This window comes from Salmo salar, chromosome ssa27, assembly GCF_905237065.1.
Source record: "Salmo salar chromosome ssa27, Ssal_v3.1, whole genome shotgun sequence".
NCBI classification, from domain to species: Eukaryota; Metazoa; Chordata; class Actinopteri; order Salmoniformes; family Salmonidae; genus Salmo; species Salmo salar.
In genome coordinates this window covers 6,613,524-6,633,009 of record NC_059468.1, presented here as the reverse complement: position 1 = coordinate 6,633,009, position 19,486 = coordinate 6,613,524, and the positions used below count along the sequence as shown (strand labels likewise).

The 19,486-nt window shown below is 45.2% G+C and overlaps 1 protein-coding gene across 3 annotated transcripts in view; it reads left to right on the top strand.

Annotated features, from left to right (window-relative positions):
- Positions 1-19,486, top strand: part of samd12 (sterile alpha motif domain containing 12) — a 125,363-nt gene that overhangs the window by 71,063 nt on the left and 34,814 nt on the right. Inside the window, exon 5 of one of the 3 annotated variants that reach the window (XM_014177608.2) lies at positions 17,747-18,328. The exons of 1 other annotated variant lie outside the window; for it this stretch is intronic. In XM_014177608.2, coding sequence (XP_014033083.1) covers positions 17,747-17,823 — 77 coding nt within the window. In that variant the 3' untranslated portion in view covers positions 17,824-18,328. Of the gene's footprint in view, positions 1-17,746; positions 18,329-19,486 lie in introns of those variants that run through there. One more of the 3 variants, XM_014177606.2, reaches the window with a different exon arrangement.

Sequence of the window (19,486 nt, the reverse complement as noted above, 5' to 3'; positions counted from 1 at the left end):
GCAGAGGGGCAGGTTTCGGGTCGAGAGCCAGACCCGGTCCCCTGGTGCGAACACCGGGGCCTCACTGCAGTGGCGGTCTGCGTTCTCTTTTTGGCGTAGCGCGGCCCGCTGAAGGTGAACATGGACAACTTCCCATGTCTCCTCCGTGCGCCTGAACCAGTCGTCCACCGCAGGAGCCTCGGTCTGACTCTGATGCCAAGGCGCCAGAACCGGCTGGTACCCCAGTACGCACTGGAAGGGAGAGAGGTTAGTGGAGGAGTGGCTAAGCGAGTTCTGTGCCATCTCAGCCCAGGGCACGAACGCCGCCCACTTCCCCGGCCGGTCCTGGCAATAGGACCGCAGAAACCTTCCCACATCCTGGTTTACTCTTTCCACCTGCCCGTTACTCTCGGGGTGAAACCCTGAAGTAAGGCTGTCCGAGACACCCAGACGTTCCATGAACGCCTTCCAGACCCTAGACGTGAACTGGGGACCTCGATCAGACACTATATCCTCAGGCACCCCGTAGCCGGAAAACGTGCGTAAACAAGGCCACCGCAGTCGGTATGGCCGTAGGGAGACCGGGCAGAGGGAGGAGACGACAGGACTTAGACAAACGATCCACAATGACCAGGATCGCGGTGTTACCCTGTGAGGGTGGAAGATCAGTCAGAAAATCCACCGACAGGTGCGACCAAGGCCGTTGTGGAACGGGTAAGGGGTGTAGCTTACCCCTGGACAGGTGCCTAGGAGCCTTACACTGGGCGCACACCGAGCAGGAGGAAACATAAACCCTCACGTCCTTAGCCAAGGTAGGCCACCAGTACCTCCCGCTCAAACAGCGCACTGTCCGACCGATCCCAGGAGGACCAGAGGGAGCCGTGTGGGCCCAATAGATCAACCGGTCACGAACAGCAGACGGTACATACAGACGCCCAGCGGGACACTGGAAGGTAGCGGGCTCTGCACGTAACGCCTGCTCAATGTCCGTGTCCAGCTCCCACATTACCGGAACCACCAGGCAGGAGGCTCCTCTGTGTCATACAGTCGGGACAATGCGTCTGCCTTCACGTTCTGGGAGCCTGGTCTGTTGGAAAGGGTAAACACAAAATGGGTGAAAAACATGGCCCACCTTGCCTGGCGAGGGTTCAGTCTCATCACTGCCCGGATGTACTCCAGATTGCGGTGGTCGTTCCAGATGAGAAAAGGGTGTTTAGCCCCCTCAAGCCAATGTCTCCACACCTTCAAGGCCATGACAACTGCCAACTGCTCCCGGTCCTCCAGGTCATAGTTTCGCTCCGCCGGGCTGAGCCTCTTAAAGAAGAAGGCACAGGGGCGGAGCTTCGGTGGCGTATCCGAGCGCTGAGAGAGCACAGCTCCTATCCCAGCCTCGGACGCGTCCACCTCCACTATGAACGCCAAAGAGGGATCCGGATGGGCCAGCACGGGAGCCGAGGTAAACAGAGCCCTCAGGTGACTAAAAGCCCTGTCCGCCTCAGCCGACCACTGGAAACGCACCAGGCCCCCCTTCAGCAGTGAGCCGCTACCTGACCAAAACCTCAGATAAACCTCCGGTAGTAGTTGGCAAACCCTAAGAACCGCTGCACCTCCTTTACCGTGGTGGGAGTCGGCCAATTGCGCAAGGCTGAAATGTGGTCACTCTCCATCTCCACCCCTGAGGTGGAAATACGATACCCTAGGAAGGAGACGGACTGCTGGAAAAACAGGCATTTCTCAGCCTTGACGTACAGGTCATGCTCCAACAGGCGACCAAGCACCCTGCGCACCAGGGACACATGCTCGGCGCGTGCTGTGGAATAAATCAGAATGTCATCAATATACACCACTACACCCTGTCCGTGCAGGTCCCTGAAAATCTTGTCTACAAAGGCTTGAAAGACTGATGGTGCATTGATCAACCCGTACGGCATGACGAGGTACTCATAGTGCCCTGAGGTGGTACTGAAAGCCGTCTTCCACTCATCTCCCTCTCGGATACGCACCAGGTTGTAAGCGCTCCTGAGATCTAATTTGGTGAAGAAGTGCACCCCGTACATTGACTCAATCGCTGTGGCTATGAGTGGTAGCGGGTAACTATACCTCACAGTGATCTGGTTAAGACCCCGATAGTCAATACACGGGCGCAGACCTCCCTCCTTCTTCTTCACAAAAAGAAACTCGAGGAGAAGGGTGAAGTGGAAGACCGAATGTACCCCTGACACAGGGATTCGGAGACATATGTTTCCATAGCCTCCGTCTCCACCTGTGTGAGGGGATAAAGGTGACTCCTGGGAAGTGCATCGTCTACCAGGAGATCTATCGCACAATCGCCCCGTCGATGGGGTGGTAATTGAGTCGCCTTCTTTTTAGAGAAGGCGAGAGCCAAATCGGCATATTCAGGGGGAATGCGCACGGTGGAGACCTGGTCTGGACTTTCCACCATAGTAGCTCAACGGAAACCCCTAAACACCTCCCCGAGCACACCCACGACCACCCCGTGAGAGCCCTCTGTGGCCAAGAAACAGTGGGGTCATGACAAACTAACCAGGCTAGGCCTAGCACCACGAGAAACGCAGGAGAGTTAATAAGGAAGAGACTAATTCTCTCCTTGTGCCCCCCCTCTATCACCATGCCCAGAGGAGCGGTGGCCTCCCTAATCAAACCTGACCCTAATGGTCGACTATCTAAGGCGTGAACGGGAAAGGGCACAGCCACGGGAACAATGGGGATCCCTAAACTATGAGCGAAGGTTCTATGTATAAAATTCCCAGCCACGCCTGAATCGACGAGCGCCTTATGCTGGGAATGCTGCACACATATGTGCAACAGAGGGCTCTGGGTGAGAATGGTGCTGTCTCACCTGAGGTGACGCCAGAGCGCCCTGCCTGCTGCCTCGATCCCCAGAGAAACCAACCCGGCACCGACCGGTAGTGTGACCTCTGCGGCCACAGATGGTGCACGAGCTGGAACCCCCTCCGGTCTTCCTGCGCACCACCCCTCCCAGCTCCATGGGTATAGGAGAGGGGGTGCGGGGGGATGGAACCAACAGACCCCGATCTGGACGTCCGCGGGTAGCCAGCAGGTTGTCCAGCCGGATGGACAGGTCCACCAGCTGGTCGAACGTGAGGTTGGTGTCTCTGCAGGCCAACTCCCGACAGACGTCCTCGCGCAGACTGCAGCGATAATGGTCGATCAGGGCCCTGTCGTTCCATCCCACGCCGGCAGCCAGGGTCCTAAACTCCAGGGCGAACTCCTGGGCACTCCTCGTCCCCTGCCTCAGATGGAAGAGGCGTTCACCCGCCGCTCTACCCTTGGGCGGGTGGTTGAAGACTGCCCGGAAGCGGCGGGTGAACTCCTCAAACTGGTCCAACGCCGCATCTCCCTCTCTCCACACGGAGTTGGCCCACTCCAGGGCTTTCCCGGTGAGGCACGAGATGAGGGCGGACACCCTCTCACGGCCCGAAGGAGCCGGGTGGACGGTGGCCAGGTATAGGTCCAGTTGTAAAAGAAACCCTTGGCAGTTCGCAGCCTTCCCATCGTATTCCTGGGGCAGGGAGAGATGAATCCCACTGGGACCAGGAGAAGGAGGGGCGCTTAGTGGAGACCCCGGTTGTGCTGGTGGAGGCGCTGGGAGAACTCCCTGTCTCTCCCAGCGGTCCATTGTCTGAACAACGTGGTCCATGGCGATGCCAAGATGGTGGAGCATTGCTGCGTGCTCCCGGACACGCTCCTCCACCCCTATACCCGGGGTACCTGCTCCTGCTGACTCCATAGCTTCGGTCCGGAATTTTGTAACGTGGTGAGTACCGGCGGCAGAGAAGTCAGGCGCAGGAGAGCGAAAACTGATTTACAACGGTGTCATTTAATAAACATAAAAACCACCGTAAACAGAACAATCAATGAGTGGGTCAAACAAAACCCGGTATCCACCAGCATAACGTGCACAAGCACTACAAGAAACAATTCCGGACAAGGACATGGGGGGAAACAGAGGGTTAAATACACAACATGTAATTGAATGGAATTGGAACCAGGTGTGAGGAAGACAAGACAAAACGAATGGAAGATGAAAAGTGGATCGGCGATGGCTAGAAGGCCGGCAACGTCGACCGCCATACGCCGCCCGAACAAGGAGAGGGACCAACTTCGGCGGAAGTCGTGACATTTACAGACAAATTATTTCACTTATAATTCACTGTATCACAATTCCAGTGGGTCGGAAGTCTACATACACTAAGTTGACTGTGCCTTTAAACAGCTTGGAAAATTCCAGAAAATGATGTCATGGCTTTAGAAGCTTCTGATAGGCTAATTGACATCATTTGAGTCAATTGGAGGTGTACTTGTGGATGTATTTCAAGGCTTACCATCAAACTCAGTGCCTCTTTGCTTGACATCATGGGAAAATCAAAAGAAATCAGCCAATACCTCAGAAAAAAAGACCTCCACAAGTCTGGTTCATCCTTGGGAGATATTTCCAAACGCCTGAAGGTACCACGTTCATCTGTACAAACAATAGGAGACACGTTATGTCTCCTAGAGATGAATGTACTTTGGTGCGAAAAGTGCAAATCAATCCCAGAACAACAGCAATGGACCTTGTGAAGATGCTGGAGGAAACAGATACAAAAATATCTATATTCACAGTAAAACGAGTCCTATATCGACATAAGCTGAAAGGCCGCTCAGCAAGGAAGTAGCCAACTGCTCCAAAACCGCCATAAAAAAAGCCAGACTACGGTTTGCAATTGCACATGGGGACGAAGATCGTACTTTTTGGAAAAATGTCCTCTGGTCTGATGAAACAAAAATAGAGCTGTTTGGCCATAATTACCATCGTTATGTTTGGAGGAAAAAGGGGGAGGCTTGCAAGCCGAAGAACACCATCCCAACCGTGAAACACGGGGGTGGCAGCATCATGTTGTGGGGGTGCTTTGCTGCATGAGGGATTGGTGCACTTCACAAAATAGATGGCATCATGAGGGAGGAAAATTATGTAGATATATTGAAGCAACATCTCATCTCAAGTTAAAGCTTTGTCCATTTGGAAGACCCATTTGCGACCATGACCCCAAGCATACTTCCAAAGTTGTGGCAAAATGGCTTAAGGACAACAAGGTCAAGGTATTGGAGTGGCCATCACAAAGCCCTGACCTCAATCCTATAGAAAATGTGTAGGCAGAACTGAAAAAGCGTGTGCGAGCAAGGAGGCCTACAAACCTGACTCAGTTACACCAGCACTGTCAGGAGGAATGGGCCAAAATTCACCCAACTTATTGTGGGCAGCTTGTGGAAGGCTACCTACAATGTTTGACCCAAGTTAAACAATTTAAAGGAAATGCTACCAAATACTCATTGAGTGCATGTAAACTTCTGACCCACTGAGAATATGATGAAAAAAATAAAAGCTTAAATAAATCATTCTCTCTACTATTATTCTGACATTTAACATTCTTAAAATAAAGTGGTGATCCTAACTGACGTAAGACAGGGAATTGTTACTAGGATTAAATGTCAGGAATTGTGAAAAATGTAATTTAATTGTATTTGGCTAAGGTGTATGTAAACTTCCGACTTCAACTGTATGTCCCAGTTCTTCCATGGCCTGCATACTCACCAGACATGTCACCCAATGAGCAGTTTTGGATGCTCTGGATTAACGTGTATGGCAGCGTGTTCCAGTTCCTACCAATATCCAGCAACTTCACACAGCCATTGAAGAGGAGTGGGACAACATTCCACAGGCCACAATCAACAGCCTGATCAACTCCATGTGAAGGATGTGTCAAGCTGCATGAGGCAAATTATGGTCACACCAGATACTGACTGGCTTTCTGGTCCACACCCCTACTTTTTTTTTAAGGTATCCATGACTAACCGATGCATATCTGTATACCCAGTCATGTGAAATCCATAGATTAGAGCCCAATGAATTGATTTCAATTGACTGAACTGTAAAATCTTTGAAATTGATGCATGTTGCGTATATAAACCCTGGGTTACTGATGCTACAATATGTAATTTCCAATGAGAGGCTTTGAAGCCACTGGTCGGCCATATTGGCACTCCCCAGAAGAAGCAGTCCTACCATAGGAATGAATGGTATTCTGCAGTATTTTTGTTAAATGTTAAGGACAGAATTACATGTACTTTTTTGTTGTTGTAGTGGGGACAGTAACATTAGAACATTAACATTTTCCTTACAGTATTTTTTTTTTTCATGTTTAGCTCACATACTATAATTTAGAAATATGAATTAAGGTGTCTGTAATAGAATAAACATGGCAAAAACAAATGCATTTCTATAGCTTCCAAAATATATTTTACAATGGTGGTGGAGAGCCCAGATGGAGGCACGGTGGCATCAAAACAGCGCTCGTAGTCATATTGTGTGTGTGTGTGTGTGTGTGTGTGTGTGTGTGTGTATATATATATATATATATATATATATATATATATATATATATATATATATATAAATCATTGAAGGGATGCAACACCATTCTTCCACAATAAATAAAATGTTGGAGTTTTGTTGATGGTGGTGGCAACCGCTGTCACAGAATTTCCCATAAATGTTCAATTGTGGACTACAGGAAAAGGAGCACCGAGCACGTCCCCATTCTCATCGACGGGGCTGTAGTGGAGCAGGTTGAGAGCTTCAAATTCCTTGGTGTCCACATCAACAACAAACTAGAATGGTCCAAACACACCAAGGCAGTCGTGAAGAGGGCACGACAAAGCCTATTCCCCCCCAGGAAACTAAAAAGATTTGGCATGGGTCCTGAGATCCTCAAAAGGTTCTACAGCTGCAATATCGAGAGCATCCTGACCGGTTGCATCACTGCCTGGTATGGTAATTGCTCGGCCTCCGACCGCAAGGCACTTCAGAGGGTAGTGCGTACAGCCCAGTACATCACTGGGGCTAAGCTGCCTGCCATCCAGGACCTCTGCACTAGGCGGTGTCAGAGGAAGGCCCTAAAAATTGGCAAAGACCCCAGCCACCCCATCCAGCCACCCCATTCATAGACTGTTCTCTCTACTACCGCATGGCAAGCGGTACCGGAGTCCCAAGTCTAGGACAAAAAGACTTCTCAACAGTTTTTACCCCCAAGCCATAAGACTAATGAACCCGGACTATTTGCATTGTGTGCCCCCCCCCCAAGCCCTCTTCTACGCTGCTGCTACTCTCTGTTTATCTTATATGCATAGTCACTTTAACTGTACATTCATGTACCTCAATTGGGCCGACCAACCAGTGCACCCGCACATTGGCTAACCGGGCTATCTGCATTGTGTCCCACCACCCGCCAACCCCTCTTTTTACGCTACTGCTACTCTCTGTTCATCATATATGCATAGTCACTTTAACCATACCCACATGTACATACTACCTCAATCAGCCTGACTAACCGGTGTCTGTATATAGCCTTGCTACTCTTATTTTCAAATGTATTTTTACTGTTGTTCTATTTCTTTACTTACCTACACGCGCACGCGCACACACACACACATACCTTTTTTTGTCGCACTATTGGTTAGAGCCTGTAAGTAAGCATTTCACTGTAAGGTCAAGACCTATTGTATTCGGCACACGTGACAAATAAACTTTGATTTGATTTGAATTGGGTTGAATTCTGGTGACCGAGATGGCATATCGTTTACATTGTTTTCAGGCTCATCAAACCATAACGTGACCTGTAGATGGGGGCATTGTCATCCTATAGCCATTGTAGCCAAAATAATGTCCAGCCCAGCATTTCTATATATGACCCTATGTATGATGGGATGTTAATTGCTTAATTAACTCAGGAACCACCCCTGTGTGGAAGCACCTGCTTTCAATATACTTTTGTATTCCTCATTTACTCAATTGTTTCATTTATTTTGGAAGATACCTGTATCTTGTGGTGGCCAAAGCTCTTTTAGTTTTACAGCTACCTCAGAGAGATATCCAGGTACTGGGTATCAGTCAGAAATGTGTTGATCCCAACTTAGTTTCAACAGCCTACCAACATACCAGCCTACTGTGGTTCTCAACTGGTTTTACCTCTGGACCCAAATTGGACCAGGTTGTCGCAGTCGCGACCCAATATTCGCATTGCGAACAAGAATTGCCAAAGTACAATATGGAAAACTATATTTAAAAATGTGGGTTTAGACCCACCAGTTGAGAATCGCTACCATAACATGTATTGCCGTTTGATAAGATTTGGCCTCTCATGGTTTACTGAATGAAAAGTGCATAGAAGTGCCTTTTATCTTTATAACTGAGACTAAATGAATTCACAAGGCTTGGAGCTTCAGAGAGCTTCTAACTTTCATTTTAATGACTTTATAAATATATACAGGCAAGGTCTGCCAGGAGGGTGAAATATAAATGAGGCTTTTATTTGTAAGTTATATTTATCTTGATCCATTTTTCCTCTCTGCGTCTATCTTGTTTGCGTTGTGTGTGTGTGTGTGTGTGTGTGTGTGTGTGTGTGTGTGTGTGTGTGTGTGTGTGTGTGTGTGTGTGTGTGTGTGTGTGTGTGTGTGTGTGTGTGTGTGTGTGTGTGTGCGCGTATGTATGTATGTGAGTGCACGCACACCTGTGTTCGTTAGTTTGCTTGCTCGTTTGATACGACATCCCTTACTATACCCCTGTAATGCTACTTCATATTTCGGTTTGTGTGTGTCAGGTGTCGTTGTCATCTGTGCATCATCAAGCATCAGGATGAGCACAAGCCCACCACCGTGCACGTTGTCGGGCCGCCACAGGCTTAACTTGCCCTCTATTAAAGATGCACGGTCTTCAAAGAGGGAGTTATTAAACCCCAGGGCCCCACTTTGTGACGCTCTGTTTGTAGCATTGTACTGAGTTTAAAGGAGGTTCATTGAAAGGTCTTTTAGCCATTCCGGTTGATTGATCTCACTCTGGCCCCTTTGATATGCGAGCTAAGAATGCCGGTCTGCTCGCTCTCTCTCTCGCTCTCTCTCAGACCTCTCGCTCTGTCGGCCTTCTTTCTGTCAGCCCTCTTTCTCTCGCCCCTTTGGCCCTGCTCGTGCCAGATGCCATGTTTGAGGGACACTCCTGATTTTAATTACATCCTTTGATTATCTTCCAAACTGAACTCCTCATCTTGGGGGAGAGAGAGAGAGATTGCTGATGATACAGACCTGGGCTGCCTCAGTGCCTCTGCCAGGCAGCACCGCCGTAAAGAAGAGATCTGTGTCCAGCCAACGCTGAGATGTGTCCCCACTGAGATATTCTCTCAATACGCATGGGAATTTACTAGAAGAAATGTTTGTCTTCGAGTGTCTTGTTGAAGATGGGCTGCAGAGTTAGCTGAGAGGGGTTAGCCTAGCCTAGGCTAGCACCTGGCTGTAGTGGTACCAGTATACAGATGTTAACATGCTGTAGATTCATAGTTATGACATGACATTAATGGGTTGGACATTTCCAGTCATATGATCTAGCTGTAAACATGTGCAACAATTTCTTCTGTTTTATGACCTGCAGTGCCCGTCATGGTGGATGTGATTTGTTGCCGTGGGACGGCAGCCATTTTGAAATCCACGTCATCCGATGAATGAGCAGTATTCCTTTGTCTTAATCACATTTAATGGGGTAACTCTTAAAGCCCGCACAGACTGTACGATTTGAACTGTTTTATGCCACGATTTTGCCGGGGGCATATTCTTAGGCTGTAAACAATTGTCGGACATCTTGGCTTGTTCAGTGTGACAGGTTCTAGGTCAGATTTTTAAGCACCACTACATGCGGTCGTAGACTCCGACAAAGTTCTGGCAGTGTCCAAAATGTTTTGACCAATAGGAACACAATTATTGCTTTGCAAGAAGAACAATTTCCCTAATCTGGTTTAGCCTACATTACACATCTGAAATCAGGCTACCGGATAGGGTTTTGATAAATGCACAGACTTGCCAATCAAAATAAACGTTCTAACACAGCGACCATGTCAATTTTGGGAAGCCTATTTGATTCGGAGTTCGGACATATACAGATAGTTTTTACATACAATTTCTAAGATTCATACGGTCAGTTTTTTTTCTCCCCCGAACTCACTCCATTCATGCATAAGCATAGAGAGAGGAATGCTCTACTGGTGCTGGCACATGTGCAGATCAAATACAAACTTGGAGTCACCCGATTATATGGTGTGTGGTCCTCCCACTATGACCCGGGAAACCATACAGTTTATTAGGCTACAGATGATGAACTTCACAGGGTGTTGAAAGTGCATGTTGTGAGCATGATTCTCCTTTCCAATAAATATCGAGGGTCTTATTCCGGTGACATGATGCTCCATCGATCTGCTGTTTGACAAATACAAATATTCTAGCTCTTTCCCATAATAATCTCAGGTAGACTCGGTCCCGTGTGCCTCAGTTGGTAGAGCATGGCGCTTGCAACACCAGGGTCGTGGGTTCAATTCCCACTGGGGCCCAGTATGAAAATGTAGGCACTCACTACTTACTGTAAGTCACTCTGAATAAGAGCATCTGCTGAATGACTAAAATGTCAACTGTAGCCTGCCCATACAGCCTTCCCGCACTGTATCTGTGAGTTGTTGGCTAGAGTGCATATGCCAAGACCAGAGTAAGCACATTTGCTATTTCAAACAACTGTTTTTGTGACAAAACTATCTGTAGAATTGAAAAATGCGATGGGAACACATTGAACTTTCGATTTTTATTCAGTACATGAACACTAAAGCAAAACATAGCATTTTGTATGCACTATGTCATCACACACTGATCACGCCAATGGGATGGGAACCTAGTTACTGAAATTCACTGTCGGGGCCCAAGTCTGACAGGAGACACATTAAAAGAGGGACAGTGTGTTCTGACACACTGTCCCTCTTTTAATGTGTCTCCATCTAATCACACATAATCAATTAAAGAGAAATTGCAGAAAGGCAGAGCGGAAGTGGAGAAAGTCAAAGTTGCAGGTCCATTATGATATTCTGAGAGAGCAACTTGACACAAGGCAATTAGAAATGCCAGATGGGCCCATTTTTCTAACTTGATCACTATTAATCAGAATAATTTGAGAGTGCTCTTCTCAACCTGATAAATCCTACCCCCGCAAAACTATGTGAACTTCCACATAAAATAACCAATAATAGGCTGGGTGTCAGTCAAGCAAGACCTGATGAGAAGTTTGATTTGTGCCCTAGCCTACCACGCAAAGGCACTATGGGTTGATTTTCCCTGGTTGACACAGACATGCTCAGGAAAGTGATTTCATAACTTATGCCTTCTACCTGCCTTCTCGATCCTATCGCCACCACCTTCTTCAAAACAGTTTTTTAATTGCATATCTGAAGAAGTGCAAGCTATTGTTAATCACCCCCTGTTCACAGTCACTTTCCCCACTGCACTAAAAACTGCTATGGTCAAACCCCTTCTGAAGAAAAGTAATCTAGTTTCTTCAGCTCTTAGCAATTTTCGGCCAATCTCCGACCTTCCACTCTTAAACAAAATTCTTGAGAAATTGGTTTTCAAACAGCAAAATAATTTTTTAAGAGCCAACACAGACGCCAAACAGCTCTCTGTCCTTGTAATCTTGGATTTAAGTACTGTATTTGGTTTAGGACCTATTTAACCGGTCAAACGTTTGTCACCCTTGGTGAACATAATGCAGAGAAAATACATGCCACGTGGCATTCCACAAGGTTCGATTTTGGGTCCGGTGCTTTTCAGTTTATACAGGGTATTCGGAAAGTATTCTGTAGTGATGCCTCAAGCACTGAGATGCAGTGCCTTAAACCGCTGTGCCACACGGGAGCCCTATGCAGAGAGGGGGAAAAAACTAAAGTATGTTGCTACACTTTAATTAGAATTCCTCTTTAGCCCTCTGTTCTTTATAATAGTTCAATTTATTGTCATTTGTTCCGCTCCTGGCAATGAGCCCCTCTTCATCTCTCTCTTTCCCTATTCCTCCCTTCTTGTCCTCTACCCCAATCCATCCATCCAAATTGGCTCCGTAGCGTTTGGCTCGTAGAAAATGAGGAATGATTACATGACACACTTTTTAGTGTCCCTACTATAAAGCTGGCGCGGAGAAACCCATAATGGGGTGGAATGAGTCAGGTTGGCCATCGTGCCAGCCGTTTTCTTTGGCACGACCGCCGGTTACAGCGCACACTCGGGGCGTATATGACACAAACTTACCCACTGATATTTATGGGGGAGATATTATTTCTCATTGCGCACACATTAAATCTTAATCGAGAAACATGTTTCTCATCGGTGTGCTTCAGTCCTGGGCCTTATTATTTGCCATTAGGTAGCCATTAGTCAACTGTAACTATTCTCAGAAACCTGCGGTTTCTTTTCCCAAGTCATGTTTGTCTGTTAGCGAAAACTGAACGGGGTACAACTTGCTCAGTTTTCCTCCACCATTCTTAGATCGTCCTACTCTGTCAATCTGTTTATAAGGTCGGTAATAGTGCCAGGCCAGTCTGTCCCATCTAGATGGACATCACACCGTTCCTCTAGATCTCACTTCTGTGTTGAGGCCCACAGATAGCGCTGAGGTTAGCTAACCAGACTGTTACCAAGCTCAGAGAGCCAACTTCAGTCACAGCTACTATAGCTAGATTCGTATCAAAGGTATCTAACTCCTGGGTGTGAGTCGTGCCCCTGTTCTGCTCAGATCAGAGAGTTGGTCTTCTTTGTTATGTACTGTACTGGCTCTCGCAAAGGGACTATGTCCTAGGGGATCATGTTTCCCTGTTGCAATAGATCTATGTTTCTGTAATTAATGAATGCGAGTCAGGGAGAGGGTAGGAGAGTAAGTTATTTGATCATTAAAAGTTATTTTAAAGGTACCAGGTACAGTCGGTGTATTGTAATTCAAACTTTATAAATCGGTGTCATTAAGCACCAAACGGACTGAAACAGTTAGGGTCTACCTGAACTTGTCCAATAGGAAATGCTAGCTTTCCGTTGCAAAACGTTTTGCTACGGTATGCCCTAATAATGAATACAACCCTGATCGAAGACCTGCAGTAGAGACAGTAAATTGGCCTCTTTCACAATCACAGCGATGTTAATAGACTATCATGGAAACGTCAGATATTTACTTCTAAGTTCATTATGAACTGTTTTATGAGAGAACACATTCTTTATCTGTCTCCATTAGAGACAGAAAGTCTATACTGAGTAGCTTATCTCTCTGAGCACACAGTGGCAGTAGCCAGCTCCATATGTTATCTATGTAATAGACTACATTTTATGTCTGCGTTAAGCTGCATTACATTCTGGCCTCGACAGAGATGTATTAACTTGCAGGTCGACAAATGACCTTTTTGAAATGTTCTGGATCTGAAGAGAAGGGGGATTCCTTCAGCTCATCCACACCGGCTGCATACTTTTACTCGGAGTAGCAGTGGACGTATGCACCCTCACTTATTCATCACCTCCAGATTTGCAGCGGAGCCATGAAAGAAAGTACTTCAACTCCCTCCTCTCATCTCCGAAGAACATTTTTCATCTTCCTGAAAAGAACATGAGACGTCCGTTTTTTTTCTCCTCATGCTTCCGCATTCCACAGCGAAACTGTGTTTTTCCCTCCCTCCATCTCTCTCTCATTCTCTCTCTCTCTGTCTCTCTCGGCTACTCCTGTACTTTTGAACTTTTTTACTCTTAATCCCATTGCCTAAAATATGCCTGCGCCGTCTGAAGCCCAGCCGGTCCAGGAGAAACTCTGGTGTCTGCGGAAGAGGGAATTAGAGTACTTCTGTTCGCCCTCTCTCTCCAGCCAAGTGGAAATTAACAGCGCGAGAGGAAGAGGAATGGAGAGAGTGAGGAGGAAAAAGATTTAAGGCTGTAACAGTACCAGCACTCTCTCCAACCTCTCTCTGGGCATGCTTAATGCCATTTATAGTTGTGTTTCCATTTGTCTGATGTGTATGTGCATGAAATCTTTGCTATCCCAGAATTGCAGAGATTCACCTTATATGTTGTGCTCTTCTAGATCATATCTTGAGCTTAATGCACAGACATTGAGAGTGAAATGCATGACTATTGTTTCCTGGTGGCGGACAGATAGACGAGGGGGAGCAGTGGAGGAGAAAGGAGGGGGACGGTAAGATGGAGAAATAGACACAGAGGTGGAGAGGGAGACAAAGAGAGGAGGCAGAGAACGAGAAAAGAGGATGAGGGCGGGAGACAGACTGCTTAAGCGGCAGAGACTCGGGGGAAATACCCGAGCAATATCCCAACCAACCTGCCTCTGCCACCCTGCCCCACACAATTACAATATATCTGACAGAGATATTGAGCGCGGATCCCTTGCCATTTCTGTTGATGCACCGGCCGTCAAGAGGCAAGGGTTTTATATAAAATTACAAAAAATTGAATTAATACGGTCTTATTGAAAAGAGGAGGCTCGGCCAGCCGGGGAAAATAACAATGCGAGTTTCTTTCTCCAGAGTCCTCTCTTCCTCAGATAGCAGGTGGAGCTTTGGCCGGACCATGTTGTTCAGTTAGGCTCATTACTCATTGTGCGAGAATAGAAATGGAGATTGCTTGGGGGCTGCTACCTTGATATTAGGTAGAATAGAATAAATAGAAAATAAATCTGTGGATACTGCAAGAAAAGCAAGGGGTTGACTGAAGCACTAGTCACTTGTTATCCTTTCAGGCTGTGCTGTTTGGAAGACCATTTTCCCCATCACCCCACCTTAGACGAGCACTTCGGTGAACTTAGAGACCTAATGTAGAGCTGTCCATATTAGTAGAGACAAGCTTAGGGCAGGAGACAAGGCAACCTGTCTGTCAGCCCGACTCTGTCCTCAGCCACTACCCTACCAAGGCACAGTCAGGAGACTATGGCCAGGCAGTCAACTACTGTACAGCTCTGTCTGAGGGACAGCATCTTCCCCTTCGCTTTTTACTGAAGACAGTGAAATTCTCTCTGTCAGAATTTGGGAGGTGCAGGGGACTGGTCAAGGGATGTATCAATTTAAGAGGTTTCTGTACTAGCTTTTTTTGAAAGGTCTTTTTATTTAAGAAAAGTACGATTGTTTTTTTTTTTTTTTTGACAATAGACAACTTAACATTTCAGACATGGATCCACTAAACTAGACATGACGTTGGCTGGGACTTGATGCCCAACCTTTAACATAAAGAAAAAAGACAAAGACAAACACTAACTCAGACATTCATACATTTCGACATTCGTAGATTTCAACAAACATTAATGACATCAAACTTTCTCAAACCGACATGTTCACACAGTATCAATACCCATCTTGTTTGTTCTCATAAGAGTTTTATTTAAAATGTTTCATCCTATGGATATTTCAAGGGTTTGTAATACTTTATGCCATTATGGCCTCAAATTGTGCTATTTAAATCTGTAGCCCACATTTTTTTCAATATTTTCAATAATAATTCATTTGATTAATCCACTTAACGATGGAGGATCATATGATTTCCAGTTTAAGTAAACATTTTCAAAATGATTGAGAAAATAATGTTCCAACCCATTGGGTATCTCATTGCACCCTCATGCCATGTCTTGAAATATGCAGATAGACGGATTAAAAGTAAACTTACATTACAAAACTTCTGACAGCCAACTTTCTAACTCCGCCTATACATTTTTTACATTATAGCATAGGTCTTGGTCCCAAAAAGGTATATTTTGTGACGTTATACCTTTTGCAAAGGATATTGCGGCAAGGTGTGCGTCGGCTTATCCATATAGCCCTACATGGAATCAGTGAATGCAGGATTGTACCTAACCTGTTTAAGTATATTACATGTTGTATTTACCCATTTTCAAAGAATTTGTCTGTCCATTCTCACCTTCACCCTGTTTCATTAGCCCTTTTTAAACATAAAAAAAAATACTGTTGCTTTTGAAGTCAACCCAACGCTTTGAAAACAAACCTTACTCTGAACCATAAATGACCTTGATCTCGTGACATTGCTCTGGATTTAATACATTTACCATGGGCTACTGTCATTATCTATCAAATTGCAGATTGGTCTTTTAGGTTAGGTTGTACACTACTGCTAGATACTATACTGTATATGTAGAATACTGCTATGGTATACTACTACTACTACTACAGTTGGTGACCCCAGGGGGATGGATATCCACATCTAAATCTTATTTGTGCTTATTGGGGTTAAGGGGATCACCAAGTCCAGGGGAGAGATCAATCTCTCTCACTCATATACACACACACAGCCCTCAACCTTCTCAGATCTCCCTTCCCGCGCTTGACAAAACCTGTCATAACAATAAAAAATGCAGGATGACTATTTTATGAAGCCTGGAAATGAAAATGAAATGGGTCCATAAATCACATGGAATCTTTAAGTGTTTCCCATGTTTAATTTAGGAACGAGAGAGCGAGACTAAAGCGCTGACTCCACTGCCACCAGTGCGGATGACTACATAGACCTAGATTTTAGAAACTAGTATGTAGCCTCCATGTATAACGAGCCTTATAATGCTATATGCACAGTGACCACCTTCGAAAACTCAAACTAATAGATACAGATGTAGGATCTTAATTTGACCAGTTTCCCACAGCAGAAAAATAATCATGCAGCAACAGGAAATGTGAATTATTGGATTATAATTATTTTACATTTTTGTAGGGATTGACACATTTTTACTTAGGGCAAATCAAGTCTGCAATTTTAAAGTGGAAATTACAAACTGTAGAAGCCTTTTTAAACCTTGAATATACTAGAAGTTAGCATTTCCTGCTGTGCAGGAAAATTCCTACAACATGGTGATCAAATAAGATCCTACATCTGTAAATGCTTTAGCACACTACGCAAAACTAATATACGATCTAGGTATAGACATATTATACAGGCAGAATGAATTATAGATGGGTGTAGACATAGTATTTATTCACAATGTTTATGAGAGCGATATATTTACGCTGTTCAAAATGGTTGGTTTAAGTACAATTAAGTTAAATGGAATCGATGCGAGAGAGACAGACTACATATTTAATCGGAGTAGATCCAGTGTACGCACTTATTTTAGATTATATGCGTATAGTAACAGTATACTGAATTAATTGATAGGTCCTTCCATCGCTCTCTCACACACACACACACACACACAAAGAGAGCAGCTGGATACGGAGGGGAATTATCATGGGACGTGGTGTGAGGGTGTTACTGATTTTGTATAAGGCCTACATTAGGGAGCCCTTTGATCCACAGTACTCCCTTTGCCCTACAAAAACGCAATTAAAATTGTGTGTGTGAAGGACCATCACGTTATTAACACCCTTCTGACATGGCTTAAATGATGAATATGTTTTGCTCTGAGGGGGTAGATGGGGACGTACCCCCTGCGCCCCCTACCTCAGATGTCTGTGTGTGTGTGCATTAGGGATACACAATTCATCTAATTCACATAGAAATCGCAATAGTGATGTGCAATATCCACATCGCAAGAGATATCCATATTGCAATATTTTAAAACGCCACTCAGCCGCGTGTAACATCGGTTTTTCTAGTTTACTCTGTTTGTCGTCTCTCCCGCTCTCCTCTTAAGGCTTTCTCACGCACACAAAGCTTCGCTCAGTCACTCAAGCAGCGCAGTTCCTCCTCCCCGCTGTTAGATTTATTATACGTTTGCATGCTGTTCTGTTCGGTCGTGCAGTCAACACATTGTTCCAAACAAGAACGATGCTTCTTTCCACTTTGCTTCTTAGTGCCTTCAGAAAGTATTCACACCCCTTGACTTTTTCCTCATTTTGTTGTGTTACAGCCTGGGAGAGAGAGAAAGAGGGGGAGACGGAGGAGTTTTCGGGGCTAGTGACTCCACAGAGGACAGGAGCCTGCTGAGCGGAGAGCTCAGATAATGAGGCCTCTCAGTTCAGCCTCTTACTCCAGAGTAAATGCATTCTATTCACTATAGACTCCAAGGAAAGACACTACCCCCTGAAGACTCCTTTTGCAGTGCCTTCAGAAAGTATTCACACCCCTTGACTTTTTCCAAATCTTGTTGCGTTAGACTGAATTTTAAATGGTTTAAATTGAGATGTTTTGTCACTGGCCTACACACAATACCCCATTATGTCAAAGTGGAATTATGTTTTTCAACATTTTTACAAAATAAAAAATGTAAAGCTGAAATGTCTTAAGTCAGTAAGTATTCAACCCCTTTGTTGTGGCAAGCCTAAATAAGTGCTTAAGTTGCATGGACTTTCTCTGACCGATGACATGACATACAGCCCTCTGTGTGCAATAATAATGTATAACATTATTTTTGAATGACTACCTCATCTCTGTACCCCACACATACAATTATCTGTAAGGTCCCTCAGTCGAGCAGTGGATTTGCAGTGAATTTCAAGATTCAACCACAAAGACCAGGGAGGTTTTCCAATTCCTTGCAAAGGGCACCTATTGGTAGGAGAGAAAAAAAACATGGTGAAGTTATTAATTACACTTTGGATGGGGTATCACCCAGTCACTACAAAGATACAGGCGTCCTTCCTAACTCAGTTGACGGAGAGGAAGGAAACCGCTCAGGGATTTCACCGTGAGGCCAATGGTGACTTTAAAATAGAATTTAATGGCTGTGATGGGAGAAAACAACTGAGGATAGATCAACAACATTATAGTTCCTCCACAATACTAACCTAAATGACAGAGTGAGAAGGAAGCCTGTACAAAATAAAAAAATATTGCAAAGCATGCATCCTGTTTGCAATAAGAATAATGTGCAAATATTGTACAATCCAGGTGTGCAAAGCTCTTAGGCTTACCCAGAAAGACTCTGACATGTATTGACGCTGCGGTGAGAATGCTTATGCAAATGGTATATTTCTGTATTTCATTTTCAATAAATGCAAAAATGTCTAAACATGTTTTCACTTTGTCATTATGGAGTATTGTGTGTAGATGGGTGAGGAAAAATGTCTATTTAATCCATTTTAAATTCAGGCTGGAATAAAGCAAGGGGAATAAAGGCACTGTATATCATTCTATTTCTAAAATTCCAAAACTTCACCCAAGTGTTTTGATCTATATCGCAAGTCAAATCGCAATCACAATATTTAGTAAAAAAAAAGGCGTTTTTATTTTTTTTATTTATTAGTCCCCTGTCATGCAGCCCTAGTGTTCGTGCAGCCCTTAGTGTGCGTGCAGCCCTAGTGTGCGTGCATACGTTTATGCATGCGTGTGTAAGGGGGTGTGGACTAGGCCTCAGAGAGAGAAACTCTGCAGAAGGAGTGTGGAGCTGCTGCCCAGCACAGTGTGTGTAGAAGTCCTGTTAACCTTCATTAGCCTCCTCCAGTAGAGAGAGATTAGCAGAATACAAATGCCATTTTCTCAGGTCTCCATTGAATAGCCTTCTCCTCTCCACAGAACTGCTGACGAAGGACCTGCAGAGAAATATGATTTTTTTTTGGGGGGGGGGAAGCAGGTGTTTACAGACTGCTAAGCACCTCTGCTTTAATATATTATATGCAAACTATTAATGATAGGAATACATGAAAGGTAT